At 44.3% G+C, this 22,768-nt stretch overlaps 2 protein-coding genes across 2 annotated transcripts in view; one reads left to right on the forward strand and one right to left on the reverse strand.

The window, feature by feature from the left end:
• Positions 1-18,258, reverse strand: part of CAPZA1 (capping actin protein of muscle Z-line subunit alpha 1) — a 43,845-nt gene extending 25,587 nt beyond the window's left edge. Inside the window, exons 1-2 of the mRNA XM_056138975.1 lie at positions 18,134-18,258; positions 1,475-1,538 (exon numbers count right to left, since the gene is read on the reverse strand). Coding sequence (XP_055994950.1) covers positions 1,475-1,538; positions 18,134-18,172 — 103 coding nt within the window. The 5' untranslated portion in view covers positions 18,173-18,258. The remainder of the gene's footprint in view (positions 1-1,474; positions 1,539-18,133) is intronic.
• Positions 18,259-18,582: 324 nt separating this feature from the next.
• Positions 18,583-22,768, forward strand: part of ST7L (suppression of tumorigenicity 7 like) — a 95,813-nt gene continuing 91,627 nt past the window's right edge. The window contains exons 1-2 of the mRNA XM_056138971.1: positions 18,583-18,881; positions 21,449-21,531. Coding sequence (XP_055994946.1) covers positions 18,680-18,881; positions 21,449-21,531 — 285 coding nt within the window. The 5' untranslated portion in view covers positions 18,583-18,679. The remainder of the gene's footprint in view (positions 18,882-21,448; positions 21,532-22,768) is intronic.

The raw sequence follows: 22,768 nt of genomic DNA on the forward strand, positions 1-22,768 counted from the left end.
TAAAATATTTGCTCAACTGAATCAAGATACACCAGGATTATAATTTTACTTAAATTTTAAAATAAAGCTATAAATTGACAAAGTGATTGATGTGAATGAATTGCTTTATTACATTTTTAATCTTGAAGACTGCGTTAAGACAGTGTACAGTATGAAAGGAGGTAGTGGCTTACTGAAAGTATTGGCATGTTATGTGGTTTCCAAACTATCTGTGACTCAGAATCACTCAGAGGAGCTGGTACTCATAAGCACAACTTAAGACTTAGTGAATAAGTATGTTGAGAGGATGATTAATACTAGAATCTTCGTATTTAACAAGTTTGCCAGATGAGGTCAGTTTAGTAACAATGGTTCTAGACAGTGGTATGTCATACACCACATCATATATATTATAAACATACATGCATCAATATATTATGACATCTCACAAGTAGACACTGCCCTGCACTGCACTGCCCTTCTGTTGTTCACTGATTTGCTTGAGCGGGCCCAGTAACGTCTCCATTACGAGACTTGTTGTTACTGTTTTTGGCATATCGAATACGTCATGGGGAGCTTGCCAGGCTTTGCCGTGCGGGTGAGATACTGGTAGGTTGCTGGGTTTAAAGAAATTTAGGCTATAATTGTGAAAGTTGTAACACTGAAAAGAATATTGTTCCTGAGACCAAAGAGAGTATAGTCAGCAGAGTGCTTGCCTTGCATGTGGTCTACCCAGGGTTCAATCTCCCTTGCCCCTGAGCACCTCCAGGAGTAAGCCCTGAGCTAGGTATGGCCTGTAAGTAAAAAATAAACAAGCAAACAAAAACCCTCAACAATGTTTCTGCATATATTATTATTATACCATTATCTTTCTTTTCTCACAGACAGGTAAAATTTACAGGTTAAATGCATACTTCTGACTCAAATGTAGGCTTGAATTCTTCTCTAACACTTAAGAGCTAGGTAAAGTTTGTTATTTTATTTACTTAGCTTGTTTTTTTTTTTTTTGCTTTTGGGTCACACACCCAGTGATTCTCAAGGGTTACTTCTGCCTCTGCACTAAGGAATCATCCATCCCACTTGGTCCTGGCGGGTGCTTGGGGGATCAAATGGGATGCCAGGGATTGAACCTGGGTGGGCCAGTGCAAGGCAAGCGCCCTACCCACTGTTCTATTGCTCCAGCCTCCTTATTTAGCTTTATAGGTCACACCAAGCGATGCCCAGGGATTATTTCTGGCTCTGCACTCAGGAATTACTCCTGGCAGTGCTTGGGGGACCACATGGGATATCAGAGATTGAACCTGGGTTAGCCTTGTGCAAGGCAAATGCCCCACCTGCTCTGGCTCCAGATTTTAATGTCCTGAAATCTTGACTTGCCTGGCTACAACTCTAATATAATTTTAACTTTAATAAGGATTGAAAGAAACAGTAAATACTCCTTCAGTGCTTATATGTAAGGAGGGCTTGAAATAATTAAATACTGATCTTTACTCACCATTGAACACTTCGTTAAATTCTCCTGGGGGTGCATGAGTAATGAATTTTGCAGCTATACGTACCTAAAGGAAAAATAAATACAGTAAGAGAATATAAAAGAGTAACATGAAGAAACTGACAAGTTTAAAAATTTTCGTCACATTCTTTGAAATAAAACTTCCTATTTAAATTCTTCCTTGTAGGCTAGAGAGAGTGCCCAGGGGTTAAGACACTTGCTTTACATGCAGTCAACCCTGGTACATCAATCCCTGGCTCTCCCAAACCCCAGGACCATAGGGCATGGACCAACCCCTTTCCCCCAAATTTAAAACATACAGGAAATCCCTTTACCATTTAGGAGTCTTTTTAGATTTTCTTTTCATAAAACACTTTAAAGCTGACATTATCAATACAGGATAAGATGACACTTTTTTTTGTTTCTGGGCCACACCTGGCTGTGATCAGGGATCAGAGCTCATTCGGGCCTTAGGGGACCATATGTGGTGTAAGGAATTGAATCTTGGTTGGCTATGTGAAGAGTGCTTTACCTGCTTTACTATCTGTCTGGGCCCAGCACTTTTATCTTTTAAGTATTTTTTTCTTGACTCCACTTCCCCCTAATAAAATCAAATTTTCATATTTTTAAATTTATTTTTGAGGGGCCACACCCAGTGGTGCTGAAAAGCCATTCTGGCCTGGATCTTGGTGAACTTCGGGGTGGTGTTCAGACGACCACATGGTACCAGGGATAGAACCCTGGGCTCCTGCATGAAAAGCATGTGCTGTGGTCCCATGACCTTTCACTTCATGCCAACTTCTTCACTCTGAAAATCACAGTATAGATGAGGGAGATAGCTCAGGTTAGTGCACATGCTTTGTTTGCATGTTGCAGGTATACCATGGACCCCAGAGCACTGCCAGGACCTACCACTGACACCATGCCAGATGTGGTGCCCAAACCACTTAAATAAACAAAAAAGCATGGCATAAGAGATGAGATAAAGCCACTCAGGCTTTAATCAGAATTAACGTCATCTCTCATCAGTAAAATGTGAAATACAAAAATGTACAAACTTAAAAAAAAAGACAAACAAACTTAATTAAAAGAAAAATAATTTGGGGACTCAAGCAATAGTACAGCAGGTAGGGCATTTGCCTTGCATATGGCCAACCTGGGTTCTATCTCCAGCATCTCATATGGTTCACTGAGCACCACCAGGAGTAATTTCTGAATGCAGAGCCAGGAACCTTTGCGCATTGCCAGGTGTGACCCCCCACTCCCAGAAAAAAAAGGAAAGAAAATAATTTGGAGCACTTTCTGACAAGGTCTATCTAGTATGATACTAGGAAGGTTAAGATAGTCCTAAAATTGGTCTCCTAGTATAACCCTAATATGCTACGAGAGAAAAAAGTATGTTAAAAATTCCCCAATATTAGAGCCCAGCAAGCTACCGAGAGTATTCGATATGCCAGACACAGTAACAACAAAGTCTCCAATGGAGACGTTACTGGGCCCGCTCGAGCAAATCGATGATCAACGGGAGGGCCTTTACTTACTTACTTTACTTGATGTAATTAAACACATTCTGGAGCGAGCAGATGCTATTGGGCTACACTAGCATGCAACAGGGACGAATGGAGACATTACTGGCGCCCGCTTGAGCGAACTGATGAGTAACGGGATGTCAAGTGATCAAGTGAATTAAACACAAAGATAGAACTCCCTCATGTGCATGAGACCGAGAGAAATATGGCCTCTGTAACAATAGGTAAAGGTAAAGGCCCTCCCGTTGATCGTCGATTTACTCGAGCGGGCCCAGTAACGTCTCCATTGGAGACTTTGTTGTTACTGTGTCTGGCATATCGAATACTCTCGGTAGCTTGCCGGGCTAAACTGAACCAAAGTTACCATACAGGCAATCACTACTGAACTCTTTTAGGTGCACTGATTGATGTAGCAACATACAATGATGAATATGAATTGTAATTATTGATTCTGCTGATTTATTAACTAGTTAAACTTGTGATCCTGGTAATACTACAAATCTTATTTTGGTCATGGGTTTCTTCGTTATAACCCAACTCCTAGAAATAATAGTTCCAATATAGATTTCAAGCTAAGCATATATATTTTGGCATGCACACTTAATATATATCTGTACCATCATTTGTTGCTGCCATCTCTTATTTAAAAGTTAGTAAACTACTCTGAATAGCAAACCTGTAATTTTAGTCTATGTTGGTAGTAAGTCGGTCAAGTGATTTTCCATGATACTTACAAAGTTAAACTCGCCCTGGTGAAGCAAATATGTAGTTAAAACTATATTCCTATGGGGGCTGACAGATAGTACTGAAAGACAGTAAAGTGCCTAACCCGGGTTTAACCCCTAGAACTGCCCACTGCCAGTGCCCTGGAGGCCTAATACCAGGGCTAACCACACTTTGTAGGGCCTGAGTAATACTTCATGCTCAGGCTCTGCACTGAGCTGCCAAGTCAATTGATTATCACCAATGGGGTCCCCGGACCTCCAGAGTACCACCTGGTCCCTCCCTGCCCAACCAACAAATAAAATCACAAACATATATTCTGGCACCCAAGAGGATCAGTGGCCCAGAGTTCAGTGGCTAAAGTCTGCCCTTTGTAGGCGTGAGGTGATATATTCAATGCCCAGTGCCGTTCACATACACCAAACGTGATCTCAGAACCTCTCAGCTATCTGGGACCCATGACACAGCAATAGTGGGAGCAATCTCCAGTGTACAGTCAGATATAGGAGCACTAGAACTGAAGCGTGCGACCTCCCACAAGCATCAAAACTTTAAAGATACTTGAGCACTGTGGCCCAAAGAGTTCCTTTTGGTGAGCATGTACACGAGCTCTACAGTGACCCCCAGTAAGCACTACAACCAGAGTGTGTAAGAGCACGGCAACAAAAGCGTGCAGCTCCTAACAACTGTGTGAGCAGTAACAACCAGAAGCATGTGCAATCCTAGTTACTACAACAGTGGTAAGGAAAAAAGTGATAAGGGAAACAGCATAAACATGTACATTTCATTATCATTATTATTATTTTTGGCTTTTTGGGTCACACCCGGAGATGCACAGGGGTTACTCCTGGCTCTGCACTCAGGAACTCTTGGTGGTGCTCAGGGGACGATATGGGATGCTAGAAATCAAACCTGGGTCGGCTACGTGCAAGGCAAATGCCCTACCCACTATCACTCCAGCCCATTATTAGTATTTTTTAACGGTGCCAAGGACTGATCCCAAAGACTCAACTGTGAGGCTTAATTATACTACTGAGTCACATCCCTGGCCCTAAAAATTATTTATTTTTGGTTACTGGGCTGGTCATATCTGGAGTATGAAGGGCAGGGAGAGGGCTACTCTGGTCCAGTGTTTGGAGGTTGTTCTTAGGGGTTCATGCAGCATCAGGGACTGAACCCAGGCCTCCTGCACACACTACAACTTGCTAAGCTACCTCGCTGTACCCTAAAATTGTTTTTTCGTGTCACATCTTGCAATACTCAATACTCCTGGCTCTATGCTCAGGGATCACTGATCCTGATGGGCTTGAGGGATCATATGGGGTGCCAAAGACTGAACTCATATCAGCAAATGCCATAACTGCTGTACTATTGCTCTGCCCACCCTCCCTTTCCCCCATTTTCTTTCTTCATAAAAAAGGTACATATCAACATTCCCATCCAAAATATATTCTTTTTTTTTTGGGGGGGGGGGTGACATCCGGAGGTGCTTGCTCAGGGCTTACTGTATGAGGCCTGAAGGAGTTTATAGGGTGCTGGATATGGAACCTGGATTGGCAGCCTACAAGGCAAGTGCCTGCCATACTACTGCTATGGCCCACATATTAGTTTTTACATGGAAGAGACAAAAAGATAAAGGCTATTCAATGACATACAAATTTAAAAACCATGGACAGGGATACTGTTCAAGTGGCAGAGCCACAAGTATAACATCTGAGAGGCTCTGACCTGGAGAGATAGTACAGGAGGTTACTACATGATTGCATGCACTCATCACAAGTTCAAATTCCTGGCCTCAGTTATGTTTCCCTGAACACCAGGGATCACTTCTGATCACAGAGGGCCAGGAAAGACACTTGAGCATAGCCAGGGATGCGTCCCCTGGGCCTGCAAGAAAAACCAAAACCAAAAACCAACAACAATGAAATATATGAGGCCCTATATTCAATCCTGGTAAGCACTGCTAGATGAAGCACTGGTGTCCCCATGCACCACCAGCTTTAAAGGACTACCCCCACTTAGTTAATTTCACATTTCTTTAGAAGCTAGTATTTGTATTTCATGTAAATTTCAAATTTATGAAATATCCTTCTGATTTATCTCCAACCATTAAAAAAACATTAGCTTGTAGGCTGGAAAAAACAAGAAGTAGACAAGATTTGCCAACCTGAGCACAGAACCTAGGAACTGGTTATGTTGGTTTACTGCTTAATACTTAGGTCTGAGACTTGGCACCTGCTAGGAATGTAAATGAATGAACACTATTTTATTGTTTACAAAACTCTTTTATAACTTGCTTCTCTTCTGATCTTAAAACAGCTTGTTGAAAATAGGCAAGGAAAATCAAAACAACAATGAGATATCATCTCACACCACAGAGACTGACACATATCAAAAAGAACAAGAACAACCAGTGCTGGCACAGATGTGGGGAGAAAGGGACTCTTATTCATCATTGGTGGGAATGCTGACTGGTCCAGCCTTTTGGGAAAACAATATGGGCATTCCTTAAGAAACTAGAAATTGAACTTCCATATGAGCCAGCAATACCATTTCTGGGAATATATCCCAGGAGTGCAAAAAAGCACAGTAAAAATGACATCTGTACCTGTATGTTCATTGCAGAACTGTTCACAATAGCCAGAATCTGGAAACAACCCGAGTGCCTGAGAACAGAGGACTGGATAAAGAAACTTTGGTATATCTATACAATGGAATATTATGCAGCTATTAGGAAAGATGAAGTCATGAAATTTGCTTATAAGTAGATGGTCATTGAGAGTATCATGCTATGTGAAGTGAGTCAGAAAGAGAGGGACAGACACAGAATGACTGTACTCATTTGTGGAATATAAAATGAGACTGACACCCAAAGACAGTAGCGACAGGGCCAGGAATATTGCTCCATGGCTGGTAGTCTGCCTCATGAGCTGGGGAAGAAGGCAGCTGGAATAGAGAAGGGGTCACTAAGTCAATGATGGTTGGAGGGGATCGCTCAGGATTGAAGATGTGTGCTGAAAGTAGATAAAGGACCAAAGGTGATAGCCTCTCAGTCTCTGTATTGCAAGCCAAAATGCCCAGAAGTAGAGCGAGAGTAAGGGGGAAATTATCTACTACAGAAGCAGGGGGAGGGGTGGGGTTAGGGGAATACTGGGGACATTGGTGGTGGATGATGTAGGGATGGGTGCTTGATCGTTGTATAACTGAAACTCAAATATAAAAGTTTGTTACTGTATCTCACGGTGATTCAATAAAAAAAAAAGTAGGCAAGGAAGAGACAATTATATTATCCCCAATATGGTACAAATTGATAGTAAAAATGTCTTGTACTAGGTCATATATTAATTAAGGAGCAGCAACTAGGCAATTACAATATGCAATCATATCCAGTGGTAAAATTCAGGAAAATTATATCCTGAAAGGTGTCACATGGATTTGGTTTTGCCCTTAACAGAATCTCTTAATTAAGCTGCAATCAACACAAAGTTGGAAACGATAAATAAAGTGATAATTCTAAAAGTAAACCAGGTCAGTTGCAAGCAAAGCAAATACTTTGTATACCACACTATCATTGCTGACCACCCAAACTATTTTTCCTGTAACAGAAAAGAGAGATGATACCTGAGGCAACAGTGATTCAAGAATAGGGTTTGGGAAAAAAGGAGAGGGCAGGTACACCCCAGAGAAGGAATACAGAGTCACTAATATGGTGGTTTTATTTTGTTATTGGTTTTGTTTTGGGGCACACCTGCCAGTGCTCAGGGCTTATTCCTGGCTCTGAATTGAGAGATCACTCCTGGGGGCTGGGGAGGCCATATGGGTTGCCAGGTCTGCAGCATGCAAGGCAAATTCCCCACCCGCTGTACTATCACTCTGGACCGGGTTTTATTTTAGTCTCCCAAGGGAAATTGGGAGTCACTCCCAGCAATACCTGGCCTGGCTGTGCTGGGGGTCACCAGGGCTATACTGTTGCTCAGGGAGCCGTACATGTTACTGGGAACCAAAGTTGGGCGTCCCTATACAAGTCACACACTCCTGTCTAGTAGGTAGGATGTCTGCCTTGTATGTGGCTGACCTGGGTTCACTCCCCGGTATCCCATATGTCCATTGTACACTGCCAGGAGTTATTCTTGAGTGCAGAGACAGGAGTAAACCCCTGTAGCCCCTAAACCAAACCGATTCAAGAAAGGAATAAAACTTAACTGCTGCTTAACAAAACTGTAACCGCTATTGGAGGCCTATTCCATAATGTAAGTTTCGCTGTACACAGCATTCATCAGATGGTATCTGCAGTAAAAGGTACGTAGCTCCAATAAATTTTAAAGAATTCAAGTTTTAAATAAAATTTATACCATATATTTAAATATTTCAATATGCTTATTCATGGACTCTACTAAAATCTTTAAGTACCTATGAAAGACAGTTTTTCCCTAAATTTGTTTCTTTTTAATAGTTAAATATCAATCAGTCTCTTCCTATGCTCCTGCTCTCGTATTTCCAAGAAAGAGAAATAAAGAACATTTTTAGGTTCATAGCAAACCTGAAGGTAAGGTAGACTTCTTTCCAGAGTAATAGTACAGTGGGTAGGGAATTTGCCTTTGCACACAGCTGACACAGTTTCAACCCAGGATCCCATACGGTTTCCCTGTGCTCCCCAGAAATGATTCCTGAGCACAAAGTCAGGAATAAGCCCTGAGCACCACCAGGTGTGGCCCAACCTGCCCCCCTCCCCGCAAAAAAAAAAAAAAGACATTTTCTGCCCCACTACAGTACTTGAGAATACAAATCAGAAAAAAACAGCTAACCTTAAGTGATGAGAAGAATTTAGACAGGCAATATAGACAGGCACAAATTTTTTGTTTTCCTTCTTGAAGAGGCACAAACTATAATGAGTTCCCTCTATCCCACTCCTGCCCACATGCATTTTCCACTTTATTAACATTCTAGCCAACACATAATATTTACTATAAACTATGAACTTAAACTGATACCTAAAGTACATAGTCTACATTAAGAGTTTACATTTGGTATTATACATTTTATATATATGGATAAAGTAATGACATGTATCCACTATTAAAATGCCAGAATATGGGCTGGAGCGATAGCACAGCAGGTAGGGCATTTGCCTTGCATGCGGGTAACCTGGGTTCAACCCCCGGCATCCCATATGGTCCCCCGAGCACCACCAGGAGTAATTCCTGAGTGTAGAGCCGGAGTTACCCCTGAGCATCGCTGGGTGTGATTCAAAAAGCAAACATAAAATAAATGGGGAAAAAATGCTAGAATATATCATAGCATAAAGTTACATTTTAAATTAGGATCAACATAATTTTAAAAAGATGGTGATACCTGTTGGTAGGAATGCCAACTGGTTCAGCCCTTTTGGAAAACAGTATGGACCATTCTCAAGAAATTAGAAATTGAGCTCCCATTCGACCCAGCAATACCACTCCTGAGAATATATCCCAGAGAGGCAAAAATGTATAGTCAAAGTGACATCTCCACTTGTTTGTTCATTGCAGCACTCTTTACTATAGCCAGAATCTGGAAAAAACCTGAGTGCCTAAGAACAGATGACTGGTTAAAGAAACTTTGGTACATCTATACAATGGAGTACTATGTAGCTCTTAAAAAAGATGAAGTCATGAATTTTACATACAAGTGGTACCACATGGAAAGTATCATGCTAAGCGAAATAAGTAAGAAAGAGAGGGATAGACATAAAAAGATTGCATTCATCTGGGGGACATAAAGTAACAAAATAGGAGATTAATACCCACGAATAGCCAAGATCAGTACCAGGAGAATTACTCCATGGCTTAGAGGCCAGCCAGGCACTCTAGGGGAAAGGGCAGCTCAGACAGAGAAGGAAGCACCAAATAAAGGGTGTTTAGAGGATCCTCCCAGGAGGGGAGATACATGTTGAAAGTAGACTATGGACTGAACATGATTACCACTCAATGCCTCTTTTGCAGACCACAACACTCAAAAGGAGAGAGAGAACAAAAGTGAATGCCCTGCCACAGAGGCAGGGTGTGATGGGGGGATAGGTGTGGGAAGGATACTGAGATCCATGGTGGTGGAAAATGGGCACTGGTGGAGGGATGGGTACTTGATCATTGTATAATCGAAACCCAAGCACAAAAATTTGTAAATCTACAACTGTACCTCATGGTGTTTCACTAATAAAAATTAAAAAAAAAAAAAAAGATGGTGATACTTCCAAGTAACTTGCTTTTCTTATCTGGGCTCTGTGCTCAGGGATAATTCCTGGTAGGGCTTGGGGATCACATGCACGGTGTTAGGCTAGAACCCAGGTGGGCTGCTGCCCTACCTGTGGTACTATACGCCAGTCCTCAGGAGAGTACTTATGGCACCTATTAGAAAATAATAATGAAAATAATAATAAGCAATCCAAACTTAGGCGAAGCTATCAATGTCTGGGAAGATAGCTCAAAGGGCTTAAGCAGATTTTCTGAATGCAACAGCTCCAGGTTTGATCCCCAGTAGGACCAGGAGTGATAGGTGAGCACCACCAAGTGTGACTCCCAAAACAAACTGTTAAGTACTGAATGAAGATAAAGGCAAAAGGAATGTAGGCAGATTAGATAAAATGTGGGGGGTGGGAGGGCTTGAGCCACATTTATGCTCAAGGGAGTGACCCTAGCAGTGCTAGGGATGTGTTGCCAGGGATCAAATCAGGGTTGGTCACATACAAGGAAAGCACTTATCTTCTGTAGTATCTCAACAGCACTAGACATCATTAAACTGAAAGTGTTACTTGTTTATAGACTTGTTTATAGAAAGCAAAAAACACATAAAGAAACCTGTGGTTTTAAGGAAACTGGCTGGAAAGTAGTGATAGGAAATAACTTATTTGTGGTCTTTTCTACCATTTAAAAAGTATGCAATTATTATATACATATATCTAAAATACATATGCTCAGGGAACAATGAGGTGCCAGAGATTAAAGCCAGGCTTCCAGAATGCTTAGCATGAAGATCAGCTCTCTGAACTAGCTCCCTGTCTTAAAATACTTTGTTTTCATTTCTGTGTCAGGACTTACTCTTGGCCTTTCACACAGGGATCACTCATGGCAGGTAGGGGGTAGGTGTGGGTGGGAGGGGTGGATGGATAAATGGGGTATGAACATATATAGTGCCAGGAACTGAACGGGGCTTTACCTTCCCCACTGGATTACTTCCCTATCTCCCCTACATATTTTTTCCCTTTTTTCCCCTGCTTTCTGAGCCACATCTGGCAATGCACAGGGGTTACTCCTGGCTTTGCACACAGGAATTACTCCTGGTGGTGCCCAGGGGACCATGTGGGATGCTGGGAATCAAACCCAGACTGGCCGCGTGCAAGGCAAACGTCCTACCTGCTGTGTTATCACTCCAGCCCCTTCCCTACATAATTTTTTAAAAAAAGTTAAAGAGAACTAGAGATGTTTCTCATGTATATGCATGAGACTAGGTTCACAGAGTATTGGAAAAAAGTACCATTAAAAACAAACAAACAAACAAACAAACAAAACCAATGAAGTGCTGGAGAATTAAGGAACTTGCCTTGCATGTGGTTGATCCCTGGCACCACATATGGTCCCTCAGAAGCATCAGGGGTCCCTCCTAAGCATAGAAACAACTCCAGAGCACAGCTGGGTGTGACCCAACACCCCTTCCCCTCAGAAACAAAATAATGGAGGAGGTAAGGATACTGCTAAGTAGCAGAGTGAATGATCTGATGCATTTGAGCTCCAGCATCATGTCCCACATCTGAGTATAAATCCCCAGCACTGCGGTGAGACCCCAGTGCCACCACCAAGTGTGTGACCCACAGACATTCAAATAACGAAAAGGAAGGCATGGGATGGGGGCAAGTGGAGAATGCATGGAAAAATAAAAATGATTATTTAAAAAATCCTTGTTAGTAGAATGGAGGAACAGAATCTCATGACAGGATTTACATTAAAGCACTGTAAAGCACTGTCCTCCCGCTGTTCATTGATTTGCTCGAGCGGGCCCAGTAACGTCTCCATTGTGAAACCTGCTGTTGCTGTGTTTGGCATATCGAATACGTCACGGGGAGCTTGCCAGGCTTTGCTGTGTGAGCGAAATACGGGCGAAATACTCTCAGTAGCTAGCCAGACTCTCCGAGAGGGGCGGAGGAATCGAACCCAGCTTGGCAGGGCCGGCAGCTTGCAAGGCAAACGCCCTACCGCTTTGCTATGGCTCCAGCCAAGTACTAAGGGAATATAAAAAGAGAGGGTAAAGATGAGTAAGATGATACTTTCAGCCCCTAAGAGACTAAAAGAGAAATGTGGTATGAAAAGAAATAGGCTGGCAGGAGAGTCTGATAAAAAAAATAGTAAGTGCATGTTATAATTAATCACCTTATTAGAAGTCCTCAAGTAGTCAAATTGTCCTAAGAATCACAACTAATTTCCTCTATCCATAGATTTTCTTTTCAGAAGCTGATTTATAAGGCTCCCCCCCCCCCCCCCCCGGGGAGGGAAGTAATAAGTTTGTGCACTGTAGGGCCACAGAGATAGTATGGGGTTAAGGCTCTTCCCTTATATGCAGTTCCATCCTTGGAACTGTATATGATGCCTGCCCCCACAGCCCTGTCCTCCATAATTCCTGAGTGTGGCCCACCTGACCCCCACCCAAGAAAAAGTGTATGCACTGAAGAGAAAAAGAGCAAATGGAAAAAAAATAAAATAAAAAAAAGAGCAAATGATACCTAATCCTCTGTTTTTCTGAACTCTCAAGGAGAAAACCTATAGCAAATGAAGAAAACACTTATATTGTGGTTTTATAAGGCTCAAGGAATATGTAAATACAGTCATTTTGGTATGCATAAAGCATTGTTGTTTAATGGGACTTACTAAGAAACTGGGCTGGAGCTATAGCACAGCAGGTAGGGTGTTTGCCTTGTACAAGGCTGACCCGGCCGACCTGGGTTCGATTCCTCTGCCCCTCTTAGAGAGTCCAGCAAGCTACCGAGAGTATCTCGCCTGCATGGCAAAGCCTGGCAAGCTACCTGTGGTGTATTCGATATGCCAAACACAGTAACAAGTCTTACAATGGAGACTGGGCCTGCTTGAGCATATCGATGAACAATGGGAGGTCAGTGCTACAGTTAAGTGCTACTAAGAAACTGTCTCCGGGGTGGTGTGGTGGTGGAATGTTGCCTAGCATTCCCTAGGCACAGCAGAGCACCAGTAATGGAGCAGATGCTCCACTACAATGAGTGTCCGAAGAGGTGCCCGGGGTGAGGACGAATTCCTGAATATAAGAAATACTTAAAGATTCCCTATGATAATTGAGGGTATGAAGAAATAAGCTAGGGAAAAATGAGAATCAATGAAATTATAGGTTTATTTTTTCCAAACCAATACGCTATGCCAACACTATGTACCTGGTACTATGGTAGGCACTAGTGTTTTGCTTTTTTTGGGGGAGAGGGGCCCACTTGGCTGGTGGTGTTTACTCTTGGCTCTGTATTCAGGGATCATTCTTGATGGAATCGGGATCATATGGGGGGGGGGGGGTCCGTGCAAGGCAAGTGTATAACCCACTGTACCCCACCCAGCATTAGTTTAAAAGATATGTTTTCAGTTCTTAAGGAATTCAGTTTTGTTATTAAATGTGCAAAAGCAGATAAAGATAGAAACTGCTGAAACATTATAATGTTTTTATTTTGGGGGGGACTGGGGTGTTTGGGCCACACCGGCTGTACTCAGGGGTTACTACTGTGTTCAGGGATCACTTGTGGCTATGGTCAGGGGACCAGGTGTGATGCCATGGGATTGAACCTAGGTCAGCTGCATGCAGGGCAAGAGCCTTACATGTTGTACTATCTTCTATGGGCTCCCCTTCTGCCCAAGTTTTCATTTTTTAAATAATGATTTTCAAAACTAGTATTTGAAGCAGTTCATTAAACTTTTTTGGGTTGGGAATATGGCTGAGTAGCAGAACTCAGCCCTTTCATGTGTAAGGCCCTGGTTCAAGCCTAGGACTCCAAAGAGACAAACATACAAAAACCTCTATTAGGTAAGTTTAATCTAAGTCCACTTATTTCCCTCTCTGCTTTAAAAGAAAACTGAAACTACAGAGGTTAAATGATTTTTTTCCTAAAAACCATACTGGCTAAAAGCATAGCAGAGAAAGATTAAATCTCTTGACACACAATTTTGTTCTTTTCCTTTTCATCACAATAGTTCATTTATAATTCATTAAGTGGATGCATTTTATTCTTTTTTCATTCATGGTCACATGGAAAAAATGGTGTCCTAAAATAAGGATGGTTTCTTAATTAGATAAACCCACAGTCTGAATTTTCCAACAAATTAGCTTACAGAGTCTTAATAAATAGCCATATGTTCCATCACAAGTAAAAATAAACCAACATTCTATTCCTTTTTTGAGTCATACCTAGAGGTGCTCAGAGGAATTCTTCTAGCTTGTTGCTGGGGGTATGAAGAGGATTCTGTTTCTGTAATGCCCAGTGAGCCATAAGGTGCCAATGATTGAACCTGAGCCTTCAGAATGCATGTGCACTAGCCTTCTGAATGCTTCCACTCTTCCCTTTTTAAATAGCTTCATTAGAGGAAAGAAAACAATTTGGGTGACTACAGAATGGAGAGTGCCTGAATTTACTACACACTTTACTAAACATTGCACATCTACATTTTTATCTGCTACTTTACGTTCCAGTTCAGGTTTTTTTTTTTTTTTTAAGAAATTACAAAACAGAACAATCATACACGAAAATAAAAGAATGACAATATTCACATTAATCTTCACACTGCCTTGTTAGAAAATACACATGGCAAATAAGCTTTGGGGGGTTGCTTCACCCTCTCATGGTAAGTGTTCATCCAGTAAATTCAGAAGGTAACTTACAAAGTAATGAATTTAAAAGTATTTTTCGTAAACTTTAAGAGCCACAAATTTCTGTGTCTATTGAAAATAATTGCCACATCTTTCCTAAATCATGCAAATCTGTTTCTCAAAAAGTGTCTTGGACTAAAGAGGCGATAAGGTAAGGTGCTTGCTGTATATGCAACCAACTTGGGTTCTATCCCAGATACTGCATATGGTTCCTTGAGTACTACCAAAGTGGTCCCTGAGCACAGAGTAAGTAGTAAGGTCTGAGAAGCTGGGTGTGGCCCTGCTCCCTCCAACCAGTGTCTTAAAGATGCTTATCATTGGGCTTAAAGTATACAGAACCATTTGTCAAATATGGTATATTTGAAGTTGTACATAAAATCTCTACTAGTTAGGGCAAAAGGAAAAATACGGCAGGTAAACTTCTTTTTTTAGCCTTACATTTTCCCCTGCGCTTTAAAAATGATGAATCATGAAATAAAGGAAATACTTCAAAGAACTCAAAACAAGTAGTTCATCTCCTATTTCAAGTTTTCTAGGTATGGTATCTTGTCATTTTGGTTGTACTGAACTTGGAACCAAGTAACTGAAGTCTCTATATAACTAGAAAATAAGAGCTCTTTCTCAGAAATTGAACTTGAGGCTAAGACTTAGCATTTCTTTCTGAAACTTATTACACTTGCAACTTCCTGTTTTATTCAGGCAGCTCATCATGACCATTTCAGGTAACAGTGTAGGAGCCCAACCAACTTCCTCTTTAAAAAGTGATAAAAACTCCACAAGTTATATGAGAATGGCTAGTCTAGCTTTTATAGAAATAGTTACAAGAAAACCAGAGACCATCACCTCCAAATTCTGGGCCCACTGCTTTCAGAAAATGTTTTAAAAGGATTCTGGCATCAAGGAGGGAGAGGGGGGAGAGGGAGAGGAAAGAGAGGAGGGAGGAGAGAGAAAGAGAGAGCACAAGAGCGAGAGAATGTGAGCATGGCATTTGCTTTGCAAACAACTGACTCAAGTTTGATGCCGCACCACATATGGTCCCCTGAATAATGCCAAGAGTTAATTCCTGAGCACAGTTAGGTGTAGCTAGGTGTAGCTCATGTGCACCCCTCCCCCCCATCAACACTTAGTTCAGAGGAAAAAAATACTGTTTCTCCAAGAAACAGTACAGACTGGAGCAAAGTGCTTTGAACTGTGGGAGGGTCTTTTATCATTTATGAATGCTAAGATTTATATAAGTAAGCACTAATGGGAAAAAAAAATTTCTCAACTCTTAGGTTAAAATAAAGCCTTAACAAATCACAACAGAGACACACAGATGGGTTTCATTTCTGCCTGGTACTAAGAAGCTAACACAAGTTCAGAAAAAAAAATTTTTTTTTGTTTTTTTGTGGGGGAAGAAGTGACAACATGTGATCTTCAACTCCTGCATTCTCTCTGGGCCTAGAAGTACAAAATGCCAAATCATATGGCTATGAGGTTTTTCCTGTATCAGCTGGCTATTCCTAGTTATCTACATTAATGAAAACACTGGATAACAAGAACTGTGTGCTGAATATAACCACCATCAACATTTGGGGGACAGATTTACTCTGCTAATTATGACTTTCATGCTTGTCATTACTAACACTAAGAAAAACAATCATGTGAGGGATATAACATTAATGCAGATCTGTGGATTTTCAAGACTACTGTCATTAAATTGTCAATATCAAAAGGCATCTTAATATTACTTTGATATGTATTGTTTCGCCAAGTTTCATTAAAAAGATGCTCTAAGGGGCAAGAGATTTAAGAGTACAAGGAGCAAGTACCCATTTTGATTGGGGTACCACACGTGATACACAGCACTGATAGGCTGTGCCCCCAAAAACAAGTAAAAGAACTCTAACTTGTAAATACTAACCATTCTCATGAAGTTTACTGAGCTATATCCCAGGCGCTCAGGAATGTTTATCATTTGTCCAATCACCAAAAACAAAACCCTGTAGAATTACTTGAACATGATGGACCTTGAAATAGATATTTATACACAAGAATAAGAATTCACAATAAGATGCCTCATGCCTCACATTCTCCCCCAATCTTACACACTTTTTATGTATCTCCGTGTAAGAAAACAGATGCCAAAATGAGCTTAGATGGCTGGCCCGTTCAGTATACGCTTCGGCATTTCAAATGACATGCTCCCCCACCTACAAGTAATACCCATTAAATTCTTGTGTCCCTCAGTAAGTGCCATCCCAATTATTTTTTATTGCTTTTGGGGCTACACTCGGCAGTGGTCAGGGCTCGCTCCTGGCAGGCTGGGGAAACCACATGCCATGCCAGGGTCAAACCCTGGTGGGTGGCGTGCAAGTTGAGTACCTACCCGCTGTCCTATCCCCTACCGCTCAATCTCTTATTTGGAGAAGGTAGAGCTTAGAGACATTTACAGAGGGCACGCTCTGTCACAGTCACCGTGGGAAACAAACGATAATGATCACTAGGGTGATCTAGTGAAATCACTAATTTCAAGTTCCTAATTCATACAGACGCTAGAAAGTCTCACAAATTAAAAAAAAAAAAGCTATTGCTGTGGGTGTAAAAAAAAAAAACCTAACAAAAACCAAACAGAACTGTCCATCCAACTCCCACAGAACACACTCGGTGCTGAAGCCCCTTGGAAAGAAGTACCCCAACGCTGCCTGGGCACATGCCGCCAGAACGAGACGTCCCTGTGGGGCATCACACGGCAAACGGGGCTTCGTTCCCGTTAGAGGTGCCCACCGCACCCTAAGGGGTCTGGAAAGAAAAGTCCGGCAGGTACTCAGGATGCGTGAGCAGGAACCAGAGAACCGTTTCCCAAGAAGGAGCTCTGCGAAGATGAATGAACACCCCTCCCCACCACACAGAGAAAAGAGGGGGGACCCCACCTTCTCGGGGGGGGGCGGCTAACGGACACACACACAGAAAAGAGGGGGACCCCACTTTCTCCGGGGGGGGCTAACGGCCCGAGCAGAGTGGGGGAACCGAGAGCATGGGGGCCGTTCCCACCCAGGAGTGGTGACAGCGAAATCACTTCCTGAGGAAGGAGGAGCAAAGGGGAAGTGAGGAGGCCACCCTGACCAGGAAGTGACTCGCCCGAACCCAGCAGCAAGCAGACCTGAAAACTATGGGGGGGCTGGGAGGGGCGCCCCGGCCGTGGAGGGCGGAATGGGACCCGCGGCTGGAGACGCCCCCCACCTCAGCCCTCTCACCGCGGGGGCGGCGGGAGCTGAGCTCGGTGTCGCCGTCAACACCGGGACGTCTCTCCTCCCGCAGAAAGGCCACGGGGCTGCGCCTCCAGCGCCGGAGGAAGCGCAGGGTCGCGGAACGGGAACGGGAGCTCCGGGGAGGCAGAGCGCAGTCCCTCCCCCCGGGAAGGCGTCCCCGCGGGTCCGAGCCGCCCCCGCCGCGGGGGCTCCACGGCTGCGGGGCCGGGTCCCGTTTCCCGAAGGCGGGGGGAGGTGAGGGAGAGAGGCGCGCCCCTTACCTTCTCCTCATCCGACACCCGATCCTCGAAGTCGGCCATCTTGGCTGCTCTGGCCCGCCCGCCCCGGCGCGAAGCAGGCCGGGAAGGAAACCGCGCGGGGAGCGGCGCGGGGGAGGGGGGGGGCCGTCGGAGGCCGGAAACGCCGACGGGGCGGCTGCGGCCCGCGCCCCGGAAGTCGGCTGTGCCGGGCCGCTCTCAGGTCTAATTGCTCCCCGAGTTACCCGGCCTGACGCGGGGAGGCGGCCGGGGGTGGTCCCGGCGCCCGCTCTCCACCCCACCAGTCCGTACTCGGTCACTGTCCCCGCACGCGTGACCTCCGTGGCAGTCGGGGCCTAGGGGCGGAAGCCGCTCGGCCCCGGGAGGGCGGAAAGCGACGCTCCCTCGCACGGAAGCCCAAACAGTCCCTCCCCGGCCGCTCCTCAGCCCAGTGCCGCTCTCCGCGGTGCCCCTAGTCCGGGGCGCCTCCTCCCCGTCGGTCCGCCGCGATCCCAGGATTCCCGACCGCGGGCTTCCTGCCCGCCACCCGCCCCGCGCGCGCCCGGGAACATGGCGGACGGCGCGGGCGGGCGGGAGGCGGCTGGCTCGGCCGCTGAGGCGCCTGTCCCGGGCGCGAGACCCCCGCGCGGCTGGACGGGGCGGCTGCGGGCCGGGCTGGCCGGCGCCGGGCTCTCGCTGTGGCTCGTGGCGGGGCTGGGGCTGCTGTACGCGCTGCGGGTGCCGCTGAGGCTGTGGGAGAATTTGGCAGCGGGTGAGCGCCCCAGACTTCCCGGGGCCCGGCGCGGGGCGGGCGGGCGGGCGGGCCCCGGGCCCGACGGTCCGAGTCGCCCCGGAGGGCGTGGGGGCACCTGGGGCGGGCACCCTGCAGCGGGCTGTCCCAGCTCGGGTACCCCGACGCTGGGGGGCCGCCGCGTGTGGGCGCGCTGGACGGCTCGCCGACGCCGAACCCAAACACGCCCCCGCCGTGGCGGAGCCCCGGAGACTCCGGTTCTTCCTGCGGTTCAACGGGAACCGCCACCCCCGACCACCGGGCGCAGGTTTCTTCCGGGGAACCCCCCGCGGCCCCCGCAGAGAGCGCCTGGTCGGAGCCAGTCCCACCCTACTAGGAGGACTGAATCCCGTCCAGAAAGTGCTCAGGAGCCTGTGGTGTGTCCTCAGGCCGTTATCTTGAGGGGCCGAAGAGAAAGAGGGACAGACCAGCCGTGGGTTCTTTTGTTCTAATTTAGTCCAGCATTGGTAGAGCTGCGAAGTCTGGGCGAAGGGACATGCCAGGCAGTGGTGGTCTCCGTGGGTCCTGCAAACCTCCACCTTCGGGTGGCAGTCAGCGGCTGCTTCCTGCCGTCACAGTGCCTCAGTTGGATGCTGCCAGCCGCGCCCTCGAGCGAGATCAACCGGGAATGAATATCGTGGTTTCTCCCTCTCCAGAGAGAGAAGAGGCAAATGGCCCTTCTCTTAACTTTTTTTTGTTTGTTTTATATATTGGAGAGGCTTTTTGTTGTTTTTAAATTTCACTTTGTGTTTTTTGTTGTTGTTGTTGTTGCTGTTTTTAAATGTAATAATATGAGAGTCTGCATGGTGTTCTGGAATGTTTTGGGCTTCTTAGAACATAACTACTACCTTGGCAATTAAGATAGAATACAGCAAAATGAGCTGTATTGCCCTTTCCAGACTCCTTGAAAGAGTTGTTTTGGTGGTTTTTTTTGTTTGTTTGTGGGTCTCCCCACCCCCATCCCATCTCCTTTCTGGGCCACACTCCATGATGCTTAGAGGTTATTATTGGTTCTGCTCTCAGACTTTCTTCTGATGGTGCTCAGGATACCATATGGGATGCCAGTGATAGATCCCAGGTGGGCTGTTTGCAAAGCAAGATCTCTACCAGCTGTATCTCTGCAGGCCCTGTGTTTGTTTTGATCTACACATGGTATTTGGACCACACCCTGTGGTGCAGGGGTAGGGTACACTCCGTTCCTATTTCTCAGTTCCCTTGCTGTCTCTAGGGTTAAGAAAGAGCTTACCAGTGTTTACTCAGTGAAATGTTGAGTTTACCGTTAATTTTTCTACATGGTAAAGATGCATCATTTATTTTGCAGTGCTAGTAATTGAATCAGGTTTCATGCATGCAAGTTGGCATTCACTTTGCCACCCAGCCACTTCCTCTGCCTAGATCTGCTATTAGATGAGAGTAGTTTATTTACTTTTGTAGACTTTATTTCTTTCAAAAAATGCAAAGTATTTAGAGACAGTTATTTGAAGTGAATAATCTGGCCCAGGATTTCAGTAAGTCAGGTGCAGGGATCTCAAAGATTTTTGTGGGGAGGGGACCCACACCCAGCAGTGCTCAGGGCTTTCTCCTAGCTATCAACTCAGGGGTCACGTCTGGTGGACTGGCGGTAGGGTGTGATACGGGGTACCAGGGACTGAACCAAGGTTGGCTGAATGTAAGGCAAGTACCCTACCCACTGTACTATTGTTCTGATCTGAGAGCTTAGATTTTTGCCATTTCTTTCTCTTTGATTTTGGGCCACACCAGGTGATTAGGACTTTTTGTGATTAGGGCTTACTGTTGACTCTGTTCAGGGATTACTCCTAGTAGATTGTTGGGGGGAAAATGTCATGTCTGGGGTGGGTCACTTTCAGAGCAAGTTCCCTGCTTACTTTACTAACTTCCCCACTCCTTTGTCATTTCATTTTGGCCTCTTTTGCTCCTCTAGCTGATTTTTATCAAATAAGCTCTTTTGGTGGAATGGAGTGCCACACTACCTGTGCTCAGGGGTTACACCTGGCTCTGTGTTCAGGAATTATCATGGTGGTACTCAGGGGACTGTATGGGGTGCTAGGGATCAAACCTTTGTGGCCTTGTGCAATGCAAGTGCCCTACGCACTGTGCTATCTCTAGCCCCTCAGATAAACTCTTTCCTGCCCTTCAGAACAATGATTTGTTGCTTACTAAAATAATTAGGGAATTGTTTTAAACTTCCTTTGTAACTGAATGTTTGTTTAGAATTTCCGTATAGATTACAAAAATTCTTGTCCAAGTATGGTTTGTAAGTTTATAATTCTCAAAACAAGCTAAATCTACCTTCCTTTTCTTATTTAACAAATCGGTATGTGTGAATTTTTTTTTTATGTAGGAGTATTTCTATTTATTCGGCCATTGATTAGCTAAATTTTTAAGGTATGATAAATAAGAATTTAAAATAGCTTTTTAAAAATGACAACTCTAATGAATTTCATACTTTTGTTCATAAAGACATCTATTTGTAATGTAAGTACTTTAAGTTTGCATTTTTAAAACTTTGATCTTTTTTCTTTTGGCAGTGACAGTATTTTTAAATTCATTGACACCCAAGTTCTATGTGGCACTTACAGGGACATCTTCTTTGATATCAGGACTAATATTTGTAAGTAGTTTCCATTTCCTTCATTCATGCTTTGGTCAGATTGAATCAAATCTTGTTATGGTTACAGTAATTAGAAGTACAGTCCAGCATTCTCAAAGTGTGTTCAACACAAGAAATCACTCAATCTTTGTTTTGGAGATCATGAAAATTCATTTTTGATTTTAAAGATTTTTCCTTGTGTAGCACAGCCTTGCACGCAGCCGACCTGGGTTTGGTTCCCAGCATCCCATATGGTCCCCTGAGCACTGCCAGGAGTAATTCCTGAGTGCAGAGCCAGGAGGAACCCCTGTGCATCGCCAGGTGTGACCCAAAAAGCGAAAAAAAAAAAATTTTTTTTCTTGTATATTTAGGGGATGAGTGGAAGATTGGGTTGAAGACCAGATATTTATAGGACCCTGTTGGTAATAAGAAATGAATGAAATAGGAGGCTGGAATGATAGTACAACGTGTATGGAGTCTGCCTTGCATGCAGCTGACAGGAGTAATTCTTGAGTGCAGAGCCGCGAGTAATCCCTGAGCATTGCCAGTTGTGACCCCCAGGACCTCCCCTCAAATAAAAAAAAAAAAGAGTGAAATAGATGGTAAAAATTAAATTTCTTTTTACTTTGAATTCTGTATAATCTGGACAGTACACACTTCTTCTAAAAAACACTAAAGCTAAATTGTTGCCATATAAACTTGCAGATCAGGTTTTTTTTTTTTTTTTTTTTTTTTTTTTGCTTTTTGGGTCACACCCGGCGATGCTCAGGGGTTACTCCTGGCTCATGCACTCAGGAATTGCTCCTGGCGGTGCTCAGGGGACCATATGGAATGCTGGGAATCGAACCTGTGTCGGCCATGTTGGCTGCGTGCAAGGCAAACGCCCAACCCGCTGTGGTATCGCTCCAGCCTCTAACTTGCAGATCAGTATTACACCAGCTCTCCTAATTTTTCAAGTGATTTTTTTGTTTTTTGGGTCACACCCAGCAATGCTCAGGTGTTTCTCCTGGCTCTGCACTCAGGAATCACTCCTGGTGGTGCTTGGAGGACCATATGGGATGCCTGGTATCAAACCTGTGTCAACCACATGCAAGATAAACGCCCTACCCGCTGAACTATCTCTCAGGCCCCTCAAGTGGTTTTTTAAGTCCTCCAGTACTTTAATATTGGCTATGTTGCGTAGATTAGAAATTAATCACTCAGTCCATTGAATTTACCCGGTAGTTTTAGTTATTTACAGTTTAAGAGCAAAGTTTTA

The sequence above is a fragment of the Sorex fumeus genome, unplaced genomic scaffold, assembly GCF_029834395.1.
Source record: "Sorex fumeus unplaced genomic scaffold, SorFum_2.1 ptg000131l, whole genome shotgun sequence".
In the NCBI taxonomy this organism is placed as follows: domain Eukaryota; kingdom Metazoa; phylum Chordata; class Mammalia; order Eulipotyphla; family Soricidae; genus Sorex; species Sorex fumeus.